The 19,616-nt window shown below is 37.7% G+C and overlaps 1 protein-coding gene across 14 annotated transcripts in view; it reads left to right on the top strand.

Moving 5' to 3' along the window:
• Positions 1-19,373, top strand: part of ZNF385B (zinc finger protein 385B) — a 436,659-nt gene extending 417,286 nt beyond the window's left edge. For 12 of the 14 annotated variants that reach the window (XM_067026399.1, XM_067026401.1, XM_067026409.1 and 9 more), the window contains 4 exons: positions 14,523-14,768; positions 15,577-15,755; positions 16,333-16,434; positions 17,864-19,373. In XM_067026399.1, coding sequence (XP_066882500.1) covers positions 14,523-14,768; positions 15,577-15,755; positions 16,333-16,434; positions 17,864-18,082 — 746 coding nt within the window. In that variant the 3' untranslated portion in view covers positions 18,083-19,373. The remainder of the gene's footprint in view (positions 1-14,522; positions 14,769-15,576; positions 15,756-16,332; positions 16,435-17,863) is intronic. The other 2 variants (XM_067026403.1, XM_059053619.2) reach the window with 1 other exon arrangement.
• The last annotated feature ends 243 nt before the right edge of the window (positions 19,374-19,616 follow it).

Genomic DNA, 19,616 nt, shown 5'->3' with positions numbered 1-19,616 from the left:
ATTGTTTCAACCTCAAAAGACATTAAATATTGATTGCTTGCATATATATATGTATATATATATATATATATATATATATATAATCTTTGGAAACAATAATACAAGTATTTTACATAATCAACAGATGAAATATATTTAACTATCTGTTCTATCTATATTCATTTTGCTAGTTATGATTCAGCTATTAACAGTGATTTTTTCTAGTATTTTTACTTGAGAGGCTAGAAAGCACTGCAATGAATTGAACATTCCTTATTTCAACAAATTTATTGCCTACCTATGGTTTTCTGTATACTGGGCCCCAAATTGAATTAAGATATTTTTCTAGGATGCAAGAATATCTCTATCCTGGTAATAAATTACCAGGATAAAATGTGTGAAAGTATGAAAAAAGTATAGTTAATGTAAGATGAAAATATAATTATATGAAAAGGATTATTGAGAACATAGAGCAGGGAAGGAGGGGGAAAGACTTGGAGAGTAGACTAGAAGTAACAAGACCTATAAAGAAGTTTTATGATAATCCAGGGAGAATAAATGAGGGCCTGAAGTGAGGCAGTGGGTACATGGTAGATGCTGAATAAATATCTGCTGGATGAAAATGTGAATAAGACTAATAGAAGAGGTATTTAGAAGATAGTATCAATAAACTTTGGTCATTCGTTAAATGTAGAAGGAGGGGAGAATAAAAGAGGGAAGAATTCAAGAGTCTTTGCTGACAATTCTAATGTACAACTGTAATGTCATCAATTGATATGGGGACTGCTTGGACGGGTCCCTATGTAGAGCAGCTCATCCATTCAGTATGAGGCATGTTGAGTTTGAAATACCCAGGAAATATCTAGAAACAGATGTCCCACAGACTGTTAGGGAAAAGGGGGTCTTGAGTCTGTGAGGAAGGTAGAGATTTCACCTGTGGATTTAGGAATCTATGTCAATGTAGTAGAGGAAGTCATTGGAGTGAATTAGATCACATAATGCTCAAGAAGAGGACAAGAAGTGACCTTGAGGAATGCCAACACTTAGGGGCAGACAGAAGAATAGGAGCTGTTGAACAGGTCCTGGAATGAGCTGTTCTTGAGGCTGAAGGAGAACCAGGCAAGGGCAGAGTTGTGGACATCAAGTGGGGAGACCATTTCAGGAAGGAACTTGTGCCCAGTGCAAGAGAAGACTGAAGAGAGACCCCTGGCTTTTGCAGGAGGGTAAGGATGGACAGGAAGAGAGGAAGTGGAAAGGGCCACCTCTCAGGACCACTTCAAATTCAGTGCCAACGAGAAGGCAAATGGAAAGTTCTAGGGGTGAACCAAGTTAGGGAATGACTTTGGAACATGGAAGTTTTAGCATTTTGTAAACAGAAAGGACCCCGTAGAAACAAAGTAGTTAGAACTATAGGAAAGATGGACAAGATTTAAAAGATAGAGAGTCCAGGTGGAAGCAGATACCTTTTCCTCAGAGATGCAAACAAAATAGGTACAAAGGGAAGAAACTGTAACATCAGTGGTAAACTCATCGAGCTTCCCCATTTCTCTCAGAAATAGACCAGACATTTGCTCATGAGAGATTTGCAGTATTAATAGAAGTCTTAAGAAAAAGGGTAAAGCTTCCACGGGGAAGCTGACTGAATATTTCCCATATGCTATCACTGTTTTCCCACTTGTCTGATTTATCGACCTGTTCTCCAGGTATATAACTTTTTCACTGTATATGTTTCTAATTAAGCAAATCTAATCTGTAAGTTTACAGAATTTAAAAATAAGTGTGTGTGGTTATTGCATTACCAAAAGAGCTCTGCTTTCAAAAACGTCTTTTAAATGGTGCATTCAAATTATTACTAAATTTTCCAAGATCTTTTTGCACATCACCTTCCAAGAAAACATCTAACAAACAAAGGGAGGCAAAATAATCTGAACATTATCTGCAATGTAGTTCTTTTCTTCCTACTCTCTTAACAGATGCAGTCCTGTTAGACTACAAATGAATCCTCCTTTCTTTGTGCATCCACTGATATAGCGATGATGCTCTAGCATCTGTACATCTCTAATTACATTTTGTTTTGCAAAGAACTCCAAGGTACCAAACTGGCTTATTCATATTGCAGCTCATGTGCTCCTGCTTTATTTTCCCCCTGCACATCCATTACCTATCTTAGTAGAATTCTACCTTAAACATTAAAATATCTGTCATCAGTTAGTGGTTTCTATCACTTGTACAGTGTCAAAATGTAGATAAGAAGGAGACAAATGAGGCAAAGGCTTAAGAAGTCTTCTGCAGCACATGAGTTGACGTACATACAGGTTTGCAGTGTTTCTTTGTCTGGTGCAGAGCCCCGTGGGCTTTTCGGCTTCATTCCTCGCAAGACCACACTAAGAAAGTAGGTCCTCTGGGGACTTCCCTGGTGTTCCAGTGGTTAAGAATCCGCCTTCCAACGCAGGGGACGCGGGTTCGATCCCTGGTCAGGGAACTAAGATCCCACGTGCTTCCTGGCAACTAAGCCTGTGCGCTCTAGAGCCCACGTGCCACAACTACAGAGCCCACACGCCACAACTAGAGAGAAGCCCGCACACCTCAAGGGAAAGATCCCACGCGCAGCAACCGAAGACCCTAAAAAAAATAATAATAATAGTAGATTTTTTTTAAAAAAGGTAGGTAGGTCCTCTGACTGACACCTATTAATTTCTCATTACTGAGAAAGTAGGAAGATAAAGCAGAAGATAATGATTTCAGAATTCTGTATCAAAGTGAACTAACTTGCTTTAACGAGTGTTAAGCGGTAATCTGGGCATTGCTTTGTTTTTTGAAATAATAGTGAAATGCTAGACAAGGTGCTTGCAAAAACAGGAAAGAATATAACCAGCAGTCCTTTCACTGCATGTCTCTGTTGCCCAATCCTTTTAGTACAATACTAAGTATAAAAAGGAAATTTATTGTAAAAACTGACAAGCAGTATACTTCAGTGACCTCAGAAAGCACAAAGTATGATTCTCTTGAAATTGTAGCCTTGGTTTCCTGAGCACTTTTCTCAAGTTTTGGAACTCCTTTGATATTCTGGAATGCTTATCTTGCAAAGACATTGGTAGGTGTCAGTGAACAAGCCTCATAGTTTTTCAAAAACTCTGACAAATGGTAGATGACTACACAATAAACAGAAAACCTGTTGAATTTTCACTGAAAGCAAAATACACATATTAAAACTCTATTCAAAATTTATGTCTTTTAAAACCATAATGATAAAAATAATATGCAAATGAATGAATAATATTGCTCCTAAAAAATTAAAAATTATAATCATTGCTTTGGGGCCTGGGGTGTGAGCTCAGATTGTCCAGTTGTGGTGATTTACTTGTAAAGACTGGTACACTGGTTTTTTTTCAGTCAAAAGACATGGATTTAGATATCCACAGCCCCTGAGTATGGAACAGAACCCATGACCTTGATCTCATTAGCATTAACTATGTGTCACTTGAGCTTAGACCCCCAAACTATTACCTTTTGTTGTGTCATCCACCTGAAGCCCTTGCCTCACCTTTATGATCTTCTTGGTTCTTAGAGCCCGAGGAGAAAATGGTAGTATTTTGCACATTTTCAGATGAAGGCACCAATCACTTAAGTCACTCGCTTGAGGTTTATTAGTGAGGAATGGAATTACGCATAGCCAAGTTTTCCTGGCTGAGAGACCAGGAAGTTTGGTTACCATCCTAAATACCATTATCTCTGATCTCAGTGAATGATACCACAACCATTCACCAAGTGTTCATGGCAAAACCTTGGTAGTAATCCTTGATTCCTCTCTTTCTCTGATACCCCACATCTAATCAGTCAGTAAGTCTGGTTGTTTCTGCCCACAAATATATCCTGAATGTACTGCTCAGTTTTCTACTACCACCCTGGTCCAAGCCACCATCGGCTCCCTGCAGACAGCTACATTAGGCTCCAAACTCATCTCCATGTGGTTATTCTTGCACAAGCTCTTCTCCACATAGCAGTCAAAATGATCTTATGAAAACACGACTCAGATCACCTCTCTCTCCTGCTCAGAAATCACAGATAACATCCAGATTTCTCTCATGCTTTACCAGACTGTGTGTGATCTCGCCCCTGGTCAGCTCCTTCACCTCACAGCCTGCATTCACCCCTTTTCCACTCACCTTGATCTTGCTTGTTTCATTTCAAGGATTTTGTACTTGCTATGCTTTCCTCCTGGAATGCTCTTCTTCCCAGAATTCCTGTTATTTCATTCAAGTGTCTGTCAAATATTACCTCTTCAGACAGGCTTGAACTGACTCTATTACCATGCCATGCTTTATTTTTCTTCTTAGCACACTTAATACTATGAGACTATATATATATATATATATATATATATATATACACACACACGCATATATATGTATGTATTATACACATATATACATATATATCATATATATGTTAGACTACAATGTATATATGATATATACATATATGTATATATTATACACATATATTTTATATACAATTTTATATGATTATATATAATATGTAAAATATAAACATGTTTTATAGATGCTTATATATATTTAACATGTATTTTATAAATGTATATATAACAAAAGCATATGTGTGTATGTGTAAATATATATATATACTTTTCTGCCTTTCCCACTAGATAATTAATTTCATTGAGTCAAAGATTTGGTATATATTATACACATATATATATATTTTCACCTCTAACTTCAGAGCCTAGAATAGTGTATACCACATCACAGGTATGCAATAATTATTAAATTTGTTGCATAGAGAGATGGTTATTTCCTTATGATATATTCTTAGATGGGACTTACTTGGTGAAATGGTATGAACTTCACATATGTCTCAGAATGGTTATGCTGCTTTACACTCCCATCAAGCAGGTGTTATATCTTATCTTCCCCTCGCTTATAATTCTGAAATCTTTGCCATTTCTCAGTGGCAGAAAATGATACCTATTTGTATCATTGTAATGATAGTAGCTGTAATTTGTACAGCTTGATAAGTCAAGACATGTGTTATCAAAAGCAAAAATGCAAGGACATTTTTAGTTCACATAGAGAATCAGAGACCTTCTTTGTTGGGAAATTAGCCAAGAAGTGAGAACTCGAAGAAAAAACTCCTAAGCAAATTTTTGCTTAAAATGCCTTCTTTAAAAGCTATTGTCGGGCTTCCCTGGTGGCGCAGTGGTTGAGAATCCGCCTGCCGATGCAGAGGACACGGGTTCGTGCCCCAGTCTGGGAAGATCCCACATGCCTCGGAGCGGCTGGGCCCGTGAGCCATGGCCGCTGAGCCTGCGCGTCCGGAGCCTGTGCTCCGCAACGGGAGAGGCCACAACAGTGAGAGGCCCGTGTACCACAAAAAAAAAAAAAAAAAAAAAAAAAAAAGCTATTGTCTTTTGCTTTCCTAGGTTACATGCAAAGTTGCAACCTTAAAGAAACTGTAATAAATCATTTATTTGTCTGGTTTTCAGCAAGTTTTGCCTATAATGTGCTATGCTTTGTACGGCATCCTTTAACAAAGATATACAAAGATAATACCATCCACTCAGCTTTATTCAACAGTGTCAGGCCTTCAAGAACGTATTACTGAGATTGAGCATTCTTAGTCTCTACTCCCTCAAAACAGAAGAGCAATAAGAAGCACTGGCTCAGGATTCAGAAGACTGTATTTGAATCCATGCTCTACCATTTAGTAATTCAATGACCTGTGGGAAGTAACTTAATCTGTCCAAGCCTTGGTTGTTTTTCTTTTTGAACAATTGTAGTTACAATACATTTTGAGAGAGAAAAGCATACCACTACCTGGGAGATGATTTGTAATACATGTATCTGACAAAGGACTCCTGTTTGGACTATAGAAAGAATTCCTATAAATCAATAAGAAAAAAGCTGAGAATCTACTTTTTAACATATGGGCAAAAGATTTGACCAAGCACTTCACAAAAGACGATATACAATTAGCCTATAAAAATATGCAAAGGTGTTCCATATCATTAGTCATTGGGGAAATACAAAATAAAACCAAGATAAAGTCCACCACAGCTCCACCAGAACTGCTAAAATCAAAAGGACTGAAAACACTGATACTATTTGTTAGAGCAAATGTAGAACAATTGGTATTCCCACACATTGCTGGTAGAAATATAAATCAGTACTACCATTTTGGAAAACTCTTCAGAATCTACTAAAGATATATATATCTATATAGACATAGATATAGATAACATAACTGAGTATCTATGTCTACCAAAAACATGTATAAGAATATTTTTAGTAGCATTACTCAAAATAGCCAAAAACTGAAAACTGAAACATTTCAAATGCTCAATAGTAAAGTAGATAAATAACTTGTGGCATAGTCATACAATGTATACTCTATCCAGCCATTAGGAAAAATACAAACTTCTATGTGCAACAATATGGATGAACCTCATAGACATAATGTTATATGAAAGAAGCCAGGCATAAAATAATATATACTGGGTGATTCCATTTATATGAAGTTCAAAAATAGGCAAAACTGATCTAAATTGATAGAGATAAGAATGGTGGTTATCTTTGAGGAGAGGGGGAGTATCAACTGATTGGGGGTTCAATGGAGCCTTCTAGGGTGGTAGAAACATTCTATATCTTTATGTCTTATATATCAATATCTTATATCTTCTTTATATCTGTGTTTACACAAATGTATACATGTGTATAAATTCATTAAAATTTATGTACCTTACAGGATATAAGTTATACCTCAATAAAAAAGAAATAAAAAGATACAGATAGTAAAATGTCTACCTCATTAGAGTGTATGAAAAATAAGTGAGATAATGAATATAAGTTCTTACCATATTGCTTGGTCTATAGTGAGTATTCAATTAGTGTCAACTATTAATTTGTGATTATTATTGCTGCTTTTACTATCACTCTAAGATATAACTTCCTGGAACAGCTATTCAGCCATTTTTTTTTGTTCTACGTAAAAGCAAACTTCTTGAAATAAGGATCGAGCCCCTGAATTCAGCTTCTAAGAACCATGCTCCAACCAACTTAACAGTATTAGTTGTGTATACAGACGTAGAAAACAAACTAATGGTTACCAAAGGGGAAAAGGGGGGATAAACTAGGAGTTTGAGATTAACATATACACACTACTATATGTAAAATAGATAACCAATGAGGACCTACTGTCCAGCACAAGGAACTATACTCAATATTTTGTAATAACCTATATGGGAAAAGAATCTGAAAAGGAATAGATATATATGTATGTATAACTGAATCACTTTGCTGGACACCTGAAACTAACACAACATTGTAAATCAACTATACTTGAATAGAATACACACACACACATATATATATTAGTTGTGTATAAAAGGAAGCTTGTTATTATGGTAAAGTTTACTTATCTAGTGTAAATATTTTAACTTCCAAAAATGCATTTAGTTCAAGGGTTTTGTTCCCTTTTAGAATTAAGAATTTTTTAAAAAATTACTTTGAAACACAAATCATCATTAATCTTATGAAAAGGTATTCAAATCTGTTTAGTATAAAAATAAATGTAAATCAAACTGGCAGTGAGATACTGTATTACATCTGTCAGATTGGCAAAAACAATGGATGTTTAGGCTGGTAAAGGTACAGGGAAGCCAGCAATCTCTTACAAAGCTCTAAGAGTATTAACTTGTATAACCATATGTAGGGCAATTTGGCAATGTGCATCACAAGCTCAAAAATGTACATGCTTTCTGATCCAGCAATTTCTCCTCAAAGTTTAAGTCCTGAGGAAACTATCAGACAAGTATACAGAGATGTCTGTACACAATGCTGTTTATATAAATGGTTTATTGAATATATGTGAATTCAGCAGAGTACAAACATTATTGCCTATATACTCTATTGAATCTTCCTTTCTCATTCCTCAAAGACGCTGTCAGATATCAGAAAGTCCAGTCTTATTTGAAACTTTAGGCTCTTATCCAGTTGCATACTCCCTTCCTCCTGGCTCAGGCTGGACCACGGGAAGAGGCATTACCTGCCCTTTCTTTCTTCCCCATCATATCATTTCTGATTCTTGCCCTTTCCAATTTTTAGGGATAGGAGAAGTAATTGGGAGGGAGGAGGGCAAATATTGTTGTACATAAGAACAATCATTGATGCCTTCTGTGTGGTAGGTGTCCAGACGCTTCTCAAGGACCATGTGTAAGGTCTTCATGTGGTTCTTCCAATCCTTCCTCAGTCCCCACCACTCCTCATGCTCTTGCTGCCAGGGTCCTAGTCATCAGCCTTCTTGTGTCTCTACCAATAACATGGTTCAAGCCTGGCCACCTTTCAAGATGTCCTGTTGACCCAAAGAAAACCCATTTGGCCATGCCAAACTGAGGTTGCATGTTCTTTGAGTTCTAACCATTCCCAGCCCCATCTCTCTCCAACCTTCCTTTCCTCTACCTCACCTAGTATGAGGGGCAGATCACCAAGGCCTGAAGTTGTCTGACGAGTGAATGAAATGGAGGCAATAGAAGTCCCACTCAGTATCTTTTAACATTAGTAAAAGTGCAAACCAGAAATAACCCAAACATCAAAAGATTTGTTAAGTAAATTATAGTACATCCATATAAGTAAATATCATTTGGTTTTATAAATCATGATCCAATTCTATCTACATTTATTGACATGGAAAGATATTCTTGATTTATTGCTAAGCAACAAATGTTAGTTACACAATACTATGTTTCTGTCTATTCATATATATTGTTGTTTAAAAAATAGTGTGGAGTAATAGATATCAAAACATAATCATTCCAGGTCAAGGATTGGCAAGGATTGGCAAACTACTCCCTGCAGGCTAAATCTAGCCTGCTGCCTATTTTTTGTAAAAAGAGTTTATTGAATCACATGTGCAAGTGGCTGCTTTCCTGCTATAATACCAAAGTTCAGTACAAAGTTGAAACAGAGACATATGGCATACAAAGCCTACTATATTTACCATCTGGTGCTTTGCAGAAAAAGTTTGTTGACTTTTATTTTAGATGATAGAATCATGGGTGATTTCAAATTTTTTAAATGTTTGTCTGACTTTATTTTCTATATCAAGCATAAATTTATTGTATAAAATATGTATCTGTTAGTAAACTGTTGAAACCTGATTAGAAAAGACTTCTTATATTGATAACATTAAATCAAAAGTAAACTTCATAAGTGAAATCAAAATCTGATTATAGCTTCCAAAGTTCTACTTCCAAATAAGATCTATGATGTGGCTAGAATATTATTTTAATTTTTTTTTAAGATGTTGGGGGTAGGAGTTTATTAATTAATTTATTTATTTTTGCTGTGTTGGGTCTTCGTTTCTGTGGGAGGGCTCTCTCTAGTTGTGGCAAGCGGGGGCCATTCTTCATTGCGGTGCACGGGCCTCTCACTGTCGCGGCCTCTCTTCTTGTGGAGCACAGGCTCCAGACGCACAGGTTCAGCAATTGTGGCTCACGGGCCCAGTTGCTCCCCGACATGTGGGATCCTCCCAGACCAGGGCTCGAACCTGTGTTCCCTGCATTAGCAGCAGACTCGCAACCACTGCGCCACCAGGGAAGCCCCTTTAATTGTTTTTAAAGTTAAGACCTATCAATGGACATGACTCTTCTATTTACCAACAGGATTAGTTTCTGAAAACTGCTTTCAGACTTCTGGCATGTTCTTTTCATCTTCTGTGTTAGAGTATTAGTGCTCTGAGGCAGTATTTAGTGAAATAGAGCTAACAAGCTGGGTTAATTTGGGTAAAATTTTTGAAGTAAAAAATAAGAGTGACACATAAGTACTGAATATGGACTTCCTTCACCTGGTTTATCAACTGGATATGAAAACAGTTCCAAAAAGAGAGATTTTCAAAATGTTTAGCGCTTTGACAAATAAGTGAGTCAGGGTGGGACCTCCCAAGAAGGCTACTTTGAAGAACTAAATTCACTTGGATGAATAAATTATGAATATTTGTTACAAAGGGCAATTCTGATGTAGCTTAGAAAATTTTGCTTCAAAATCCTGTCGGATAAAACCTTAGAAAAGGTGTTTGAGTAATCAGGAAATAATTAAGACTCTCAGAAGACCTGCTAATTAACATTAGGTGAGGGAATACTTGAAAATGGAATTCATATTAACCAGAAGTTCCAGATGACATGCATCTTTATTAAAAGAAACAGAAGTAAACAGTACATTAATTAAACTTTCAAATACACAAAATAAGAAGGCTTTAAAAATGCCAGTAAGGGAAGAGAAATAATATAATGGACTTAATTAATCTTTAATTGTTCGATAAAAATATCAAACAATTAAAATGAGAAATCATAAAATTAGGTTTTGATGCTTATAAGTTTACAGATCCAGAGAGAATGCCACAATTTAAATAAATTATTGCATCAGGGACTTTCCTGATTTTAGGATCAGTCTTATTGACTATCTAGTATCAATCCAGTAGCAGAATTACCTGCATATGATGGAGCCATTTACACGTCAAAATGCGTTCCTAATATTCTCAAAGATTAAGACTCTGACCTATCCAGGGCATAAAAACTAAAACATAATTTATCTAAATGTTAAATCATGTAAATCTTAATCATTCCACACCTCTTAATATTTTTAAAAGGAAACCAGCTACCCTTAATATCTACTTTAATAGTTTTAAAATATTCTCTGCCTTCTGACTCAGTCCATCTTTATAATAGTATCTTCCATTAAACCTGTTGCCATCTTCTATCCTCACCTACCAGGTATTCACCAGCAAACCCCAAGCTTTCTAACACCTAAGCATTTCCTCACATGTCCACTTCTAGCCATTCACTTCCTACTCCTTTTCACCCTATTCTATACTTATCTAAATCTGATCTTCAAAACCCATCTTCAAAACCTAGACAGAATGCTACTTCCTTTATGAAAAATGTCTTTCTTCCTAACCAAAAGTAATTACTTCCAATTCTATGCCCTCATGCTTCTTGCCAGTTTCTGTAATAAATCAGAGATCTCAGAATGACTATCCATTTCCTCTGCTAAACTATTACTTCCTTAAAGTCTACACCTACTTTATTTACTACCCTCTCTGATGTCTAGCACATTGTCAGCAATTAGCATATTAATAATATGTATTTGTTAATGAGTAAGTGACCTCTTTTGAAAAGGAGATGTAAAAAGGAAATCTGTGTATTTTTTCTTAAAGAAATAGGGATATAGAGAAAAAGATACAATTCTGTCCATGTTCTCAATGTAACCTGAATCAGATGATTGTTGAATAGCATAGGTATTTTCGTTTAAGGCAAATATGCTTTAAAACTAAACTATAGGGCTTCCCTGGTGGCGCAGTGATTGGGAGTCCGCCTGCCGATGCAGGGGACGCGGGTTCGTGCCCCGGTCCGGGAAGATCCCACGTGCCGCAGAGTGGCTGGGCCCGTGGGCCGTGGCCGCTGAGCCTGCGCGTCCGGAGCCTGTGCTCCGCAACGGGAGAGACCACAGCAGTGAGAGGCCCACTTCCCAAAAAAAAAAAAAAAAAAAAAACCTAAACTATAATAGTAAAACAAAGCAACAACTTTTTCACATCTCCAGGTGACCAATGTATGCCTTTTATAATGTTAATGCCATATGAAATCCTCCCTTTGTGCAGGAAGATTAATACATTACATGGTGAATAGTTAGAGAAACTATCATGCTCATTTATGCTACTTACTAATCTGTGGGACATTATTTAATATTTATGAGCCTCAGTTTCCACATTTTTAAGGTAGGAATAATCGTTGTCAACCTATCTTTTTCACAAGTTTTTTGAAACTTTTTCACAAGTCATAAGTTGTAAGAGATAAAAAGATAATGTAAGTGATAGCATTTTGTAAATTATAAAATGCTATATGAGTGTAAGAGAGAGATCAACATAAGGGACATTAAAATAGTGATATGAGTAAAAGACTGAGTGAGTAAATATCTAAAACATGTCAGATTCTTTAGATCGAATTTATATAAAATATCTTATGAAATGCTTGAAGCCAGGAAGGATTTTGCTATGCAATAACTTAAGATTCCATCACAAAAAAACTGAGCAATTCCATAGGGGCAAATCTTAAGATTACTGAATTATTTTGCTGCTTTGTGAGTTCTATAAAATTTCAGATTCAGTCTGAGGGATCCTTATTAGATAAGAGAGTACCAGGCCTGAAATAATGTTCAATCTAATTTACTTACTACTACCATTTAGGAAGAATGATTTTACTTTTTTCTCTCATACTATTGAGGTCAGTTTAGTAAAAGACTGAGATCTTTTCCATCATACTTTGTGGCATCATGAAGTTTTAATAATTTTGCTGAAAAGGAATATAGATTGTGAAAACCAAGGATTAAAAGGGATCTGAATATTCCTTTATTCCAAACACCACCCAGACCTGGAATTTATCTGTAGTATCCCTGCTATGTCCAGTCTTGACATGGATGGATCCAGCTTGGAAAAAGGGATGGAAATCAACTGCTGATCCCTAAATCAATTAAGTAAAAATATGATCTCCCCTCACTTTTGATGTGTGTGAAAGCGTTGGTTTGCCCCACCTAGAGAAGAGACACACAGAACCTCACTGCTGTTTCCCTCGTCATTCCTTCCCTCTTGGTCGTCCAAGTCTATGGTACATGGTTCCAAATTAGCTAGGGCAATTAACAAATATATTTTCAGTTTTAATTCCCTTTCTCTCTCTTTTTTTTTTCCTTCTTTTAAATTATTTATTTTTGGCTGCATTGGGTCTTCATTACTGCATGTGGGCTTTCTCTAGTTGCGGCGAGCGGGGGCTACTCTGTGGTGCGGTGCGCGGGCTTCCTCATTGAGGTAGCTTCTCTTGTCGCAGAGAACGGGATCTAGGCGCGCGGGCTTCAGTAGTCGTGGCTCGCGGGCTGTAGAACGCAGGCTCAGTAGCTGTGGCGCACGGGTTTAGTTGCTCCGCGGTATGTGGAATCTTCCCGGACCAGTGAGCGAACCTGTGTCCCCTGCATTGGCAGGCAGATTCTTAACCACTTCGCCACCAGGGAAGGCCCCCTTGTCTGTCTTAATGAGAGTTTATCAGCATACCTACAGACATTTTCTAAGAGCAAGGCTCTACTAGGATTAAATTTGTGATGGATTTTGCAGTTGCCTTAGAAGTTCCAGCTTCTTTCCCAAAGGAGCCACTGAACAGAGCCTGTCTTGAATAGCAGGTGAACTGTGAAGCGTTAGATTCTGTTAAAGTCACTGTGACCCCTCTTAGAGCCTGCACATGGGCCTCAAGGATTATAAACATTTAGTAGCTACATGATCAAAATGCCAAGATGTCTGTAAATGATTTGGCTAATCCTCATATTGTGCTTATGGTTAATGTCATTATTTAAAACTTATGATTCAGACCGGAAGTAATTAATAAGTATAATGAATGGAATCTTTAAATCTTATATTTGGATAAATCGCATTGCCATTCAAAGAGCAGCAAAAACTTAACTCATCATAACCAAAATTAACCATGTTTCTTCCCTCGCCTCTGCCCTACACCTGAAGGTTAAAATTTAACTTGGTGTAAAAATTGAATTTTAACTTTATGTTCATGTCATAATTAAAATACGAGTAGTCAAATGAAACTACCAGTACATGTCTTATTTCATGTTACCATCATATCATTTAATCAGATTGGAAGGTAGCTGGTTTCCCTATCTATTAAAGGAACATAATTTACAACTCATGGATATCAGACAGAAAGTTACCTGCTGCAAGTGGAAGAATAAAGTCATTTTTCATGAGTCATCATGATCTTGGGGTGACCTAATACAGAAACCGATGCCATGGAGTTCTTTTTCAATCAAGCTCAATGAACTAAAATCTGCACTGGAAAAAAAAAAACTACACACAGAAAACAAACTCATGGGGCTTCCCTGGTGGCGCAGTGGTTGAGAATCCGCCTGCCGATGCAGGAGACACGGGTTCGTGCCCCGGTCCGGGAAGATCCCACATGCCGCGGAGTGGCTGGGCCCGTGAGCCATGGCCGCTGAGCCTGCGCGTCCGGAGCCTGTGCTCCGCAACGGGAGAGGCCACAACAGTGAGAGGCCCGCGTATCGCAAAAAAAAAATTAAAAAAAAAAAGAAAACAAGCTCGTGGTTACCAAAAGGGAAAGGGGGGTCAGGGAGAGATATATTAGGAGGTTGGGATTAACATATACACACTACTACATATAAAATAGATAACCAACAAGGACCTACTGTAGAGCACAGGGAACTCTACTCAGTATTCAGTAATAACCTATATGGGAAAAGAATCTGAAAAAGAATGGATACATGTAAATGTATAACTGAATCACTTTGCTGTACACCTGAAACTAACACAACATTGTATTGATAAATCAAGTATACTCCAATATAAAATAAAATTTTTTTTAAAACTACATCTAGAAATCAGATTTCTATTTTTAATTCCTTTATGTCAATTTGTCTGTGTCTATGTGTATATGAGGCCTTAACATTCTCTCTCTGTGTCTTTCTTAGAAGATAAAGGGAAGTTGAAAGTCAGCAGCTCCAGTCAGGCATCAAGTTCTGAAGGTGGCTCATTTCTCCTCAAACCGGGTACAACACCCCTGCCATCCGGAGCAGCCACTTCTCCCTCCAAGAGCACAAACGGAGCTCCTGGTACTGTTTCTGAATCAGAAGAAGAAAAAGCCAAAAAATTACTTTATTGTTCACTATGCAAAGTGGCTGTGAACTCCCTGTCACAGCTAGAGGCACACAACACAGGTTAGCATCTATCGTTTAAATTTAAATAATGTTTATAACAAGATCCACCTTTTCCCATCAGAATACCTTACCTTTTGTTGTTCAAACATTAGGTTTCTTCAGTCTTCTCTACTTTTTTTTTTCTCTCTACTTTTTTGATTCAAAGGAGTGATTTTAAGAAATGTATGATATAACAACTTTAGAAACAGCAAGGCAAAAGTAGGTTGGGGATAAAACTTGTTCTGTTCTTTATTTTCTCAAAAGCATCTAATACTTCCCAAAACTCATTATGATAAAGTGACAGAAATGAAGACAAATATCTATGCACAATGTTCACTGCAACACACTTCTAAGAGAAAAAAATGGAAACAACCTAATATTTCCTCAGTAGGGAAATGTTGAGCGAATTATAGTCCCAATATGATAGAATATATTACTCAGCCATTAAAGTGTAATTATAAGAAAATATGTATATGATTTGATATGTGAAATTTTCAGGATATTTAATTAGCATGATCCCAATTTTGAAAATACGCTTTTCAGTATAGCAAAAAAAGAAGCTGAAAAGAAATACACTAAAAGGATAACAGCGGTTATCTCTGGGTGGTGAAAACAGAGGTAATGTTTGTTTTCTTATGCTTCTCTATATTTTCTTTATTATATACTCATGGTTTCCCATTTTTTTACAGTGAAAATGTGTTAAATCTATAATTATCATTAAAACCATCATTAAAAAAAAGTCTTGGGACATTCAGCCTGAAGATAAGCTTTTCAAGAGCTTCATATAGTTCGTAACTAGCTATTTAATATATGCTTCTTTCTGTCTTAGGATCTAAACACAAGACCATGGTTGAAGCTCGTAATGGGGCTGGTCCAATTAAGTCCTATCCTAGACCTGGATCAAGATTAAAGATGCAGAATGGCAGTAAGGGGTCAGGACTACAGAACAAGACATTTCATTGTGAAATCTGTGATGTTCACGTTAATTCAGAAATTCAGCTCAAACAGGTAATGTATCCTGAATTAGCAGCCACTGTCTCTTGGGGTCACCCTTTGACCATGTATCTCCTAATCTATATATTGGCTCTCACTTTGCTCCCAGTTAAATTTCCTAACTTTATAGGATGCCTATGGTATACAACATACAGGTGCTATGTGGAAGAAAAAGTACCAAATATCTGTGCACCTACTATTACTATATGTCAGACTCTAGGCTTGGTGTTAGAGACCATTGTGCACAACGGTCACCTGAAGCTTACAACTGAGCAGGAACTTCTAAGATAGTAAATGTTCAGCCTGTCTTCCAAGGACTCAAAATCTGCTTAGGGAGACAGACTCATCAGTCACAGTGGTAATACCAGGGAAAGTCAGAGGAGTGCTATAGAGAAAGGAAAGGGAGAGAGGTGTTACAATAGAGTGGGAGGCACGTCTTAATTTAGAGAGTGTGGTGATCTTACCCACACCACCACAGAACCATAGACCTAGAACGGGGAATGGAGGAAACAACTACCTCTGTCTAGGAAATATATTTTACATGGCATAAAACTCACATGTAGATTCAGCTAATGCATCATACTTTTTTCAGCACATTTCTAGCAGAAGGCATAAGGATCGAGTTGCAGGGAAACCACTGAAGCCGAAGTACAGCCCTTACAATAAACTCCAGCGGAGCCCGAGCATTTTAGCAGTAAGTTCACTTCGCCTACTCCTCTATTTTGTGGGGGCGCCTTGCTGGCTGGGGCAGGCACTGTGGGTAAGGAGGGCCTAGGGTCTAATTGGTCCTGAAAGGGTTTTGAACTTAAATAATAGCCCGCATAGAGAGAAGTTTTAGAATGAACTTAGTCCCTGCTGGAGGACACCTTGAAGAAAGTTTCCTTAGTAAAAAAGAAACTGAACCTCTTTAAGGGCTCTTCACCAGGACCTTTTCAAGAGATTCCCTTCTTCAGCATATACAGAAAAGTAAAGGCTCAGGAACAAGGGCAGTGGTGCCTGAGGAATCTTGGAACATGTTAAACCTGGGGAAAGGGATTGCTTTCCAAACACAAAATCCATCTGTTTAATATCCTCCTCCTTTCTGGGGTGTTCCCCCCACCTTTTTCTCTCTTTTTCTCCAGAAAGTACAGTGGCTGTGTGTATTCCTCTCTCTTTCCCTGTCTAGCAGGCATGTTGATAGTCAACCTGTCTTACCTTCTCTCAAAATGTGCTATTTTCAGTTTATTTGTAAAAACATTAAGGGGCTCCACCAACAGATGTCATATAAATAGCCAGATGGATGGATTTCCTAGTCTCCCTGGGACTCAGCCCAGCGTGGTGTTCTGCTGAGATTGAAAGCTGGGATTGGCCAGCTGAAGGCGATACTGACATTACCTCCAGTTTTTCCAAAGCTCAGTCGAAGCTGCATGCAGGCATTATACGCATTAAGCAAATCCAGCTTGCAAAGCTCCTCCTGATTGCAAAAGAGAGGGATTAAGGATTGATTTCTTACTTCACAAGAAGATTCCACTTTGGGATTCCTTTTAAATAGAGAAAGTTTCTAGCCCATTTACAATCATTGCCAATGACAAATTTGAGTTAGCTGCAGTTTTTCAAGCAATACTTTTTAAGTGGCCAGAGAGGTGTAAACTGACTTTGTTTTCATGACTGTTCATGGGTCCCCAATGTCCCCAACTCCAGTTACCTAACCCAGTGCGACTTTTTAAAGAGGTGAAGTAAAGGGTAATGCATATTCTCCAAAAGGCCTCTTTGTGGTTTAAAACAAGGCGTTAGTTTGAATTGAGCTCCATAATTTAAGCAGGAAACCTTCTGGGTGTGTTTGTTTTTTCCTTGTGAGCAGCAGCATAAAATACTTACAGTATCTATTCAGAGAGGCTTTCCTCTGTCCTAGTGCCCAGGGGCAAGGACCACCAGAAAAGAGTTGAAATGGAAACAAATCAAAGAAAAGGTATGCCAAGTGCCTTTGAAACCAGCTTTGTGAAAATAATCATGTCTTGACTTCTGAGAGTTAAGATTTTTAAATTGTGACTTCTGAATGTCGCTCTTTTACTTATGAAAATATCTGTGCTGCTGTTATTCAAAACAATCTCCCCACCCCACTCCTGGTTTTCTCCCTCTATTAGGCAAAACTTGCATTCCAGAAGGATATGATGAAGCCTTTGGCCCCGGCCTTCCTGTCCTCACCCCTGGCGGCAGCGGCGGCAGTGTCCTCTGCGCTGTCACTGCCACCCCGGCCGTCGGCCTCGCTCTTCCAGGCTCCAGCCATCCCTCCAGCTCTGCTGAGGCCCGGCCACGGCCCCATCCGCGCCACTCCCGCCTCCATCCTCTTCGCCCCGTACTAATGTCTGCAAGCCCCCAGACTGTTGAGGCCAGTAGGAAAGTAGAGCAGGAAAGCCAAAAGGATTCAGCAGTTTGAGCATTTGTTGTTGCAGTGTCCCACCCAACTGCAAAAGGCAGCGTACCACCTGAGCCCCAACTCCAAAGAGTAAGTCGCTAGATTCAAGAGTGCTTTTAGGGGCCGCTCCTATAATTTCAGAATCTGAACAGCAGAAGCTTTATCTCCCTAGTCCCTCCCCCTGCCCTGCCCCATACAATTCGTGTATCTGAGATGTTTAGTTTCTTGCAAATGTATTGGTCAGAAAAAAAAAATATATATATATATATACATATATATACATATATATCATTTTCTGACTATTTTTCCGTGGGTGTGATCTGGCTTAGAAACAATATGGAATACTTTCCTGACAGACTTGAAAACTAGGGTCTTCCTCACACGTCTGTAAATAATCCTGGAATCCAACTGGGCACATTCTAGTGTGGAACAAAAATAGATGAACACAAGTGCTTACTGTGGATACCATCTTACCAACGGATCACAGCGTTTTTCTTTTTGGTGTACTATTGTTGACAGGGATTGTGTACTGTTTTAGACCCAAGTACTGTTGTATCCTGTGTAGTACTAGATCTGTATCTCTTGTCTGAATTAAACATTTTTAGTTGCTGTGTAAATGTTAGGAAGCAAAGTAGCTTTGAATTTTCTCTTTAAGAGAACAAAAGATAACGTATTTTCTTTATTTTACATTTTATTTGGTGATATTTAAACGAAATAGAAAGCCATATAACATAGCTCTAATTACTACCTGTCTGCTATTTTTGTTTAACTTATTTTGTAGCCTCCTCAGCAGTTTGAGTTGCTAAGCAAATGTATACAAACAGAAAAAGAGCTTCCTAAATTGCACATTGTTGCACCTCTTGTGTGTTCAGCAAGAAGACAATGAATCCATGTATTTCTACATCATTATCTTCTTCATTTTTAACCTGTTTTCATTTGTAATGATGCTACATAATTTTGTGGCTCCCTAATGCAATAATGTACAGAAGATTAAAAAATTTATAATTGAACAATCTGTCTTTCTGTTCACTGAATCTGTTGCAGGTCATGCTCCCATGCCCCCGTTTCTAAGCTGATATCAACAGGACTGGAATGTTTGTCATATCAGGGGCAAGAGGTATAAGACAGCAAAATAGAGTGAACTCTTTTAGAGCATCTATATCTGCAATCTGTAAATGGTAAAATGTCTGTGTATTTTTTTAAATGTACCTTTTCAATAAAAGTACAAAAAATAAAAATCTGTTTGTATTTTCAAAGTTATTTTCTCTTGAGACACCTCCAATTTGAAATCATCTGATGAAGGCTTTTCAGTAGGTGCAAAGATTGCTTCTTACATATTTAGCATTTTCAGTTCTTATTTGCAGCATATTTATTTGTCATGTTTATTCATTACTGTTCACAGCATCTGCATGAAGCAGGACTTTACTGCTGTTTTCTCTCTGAATCTCTAAGAAGTTGAACCAAAGTTGTGAGTATGGCCC

This window comes from Kogia breviceps, chromosome 2 (assembly GCF_026419965.1).
Source record: "Kogia breviceps isolate mKogBre1 chromosome 2, mKogBre1 haplotype 1, whole genome shotgun sequence".
In the NCBI taxonomy this organism is placed as follows: Eukaryota; Metazoa; Chordata; class Mammalia; order Artiodactyla; family Physeteridae; genus Kogia; species Kogia breviceps.
The sequence above is the reverse complement of the archived record's forward strand: the minus strand, read 5'-3'. Positions and strand labels throughout refer to the sequence as shown.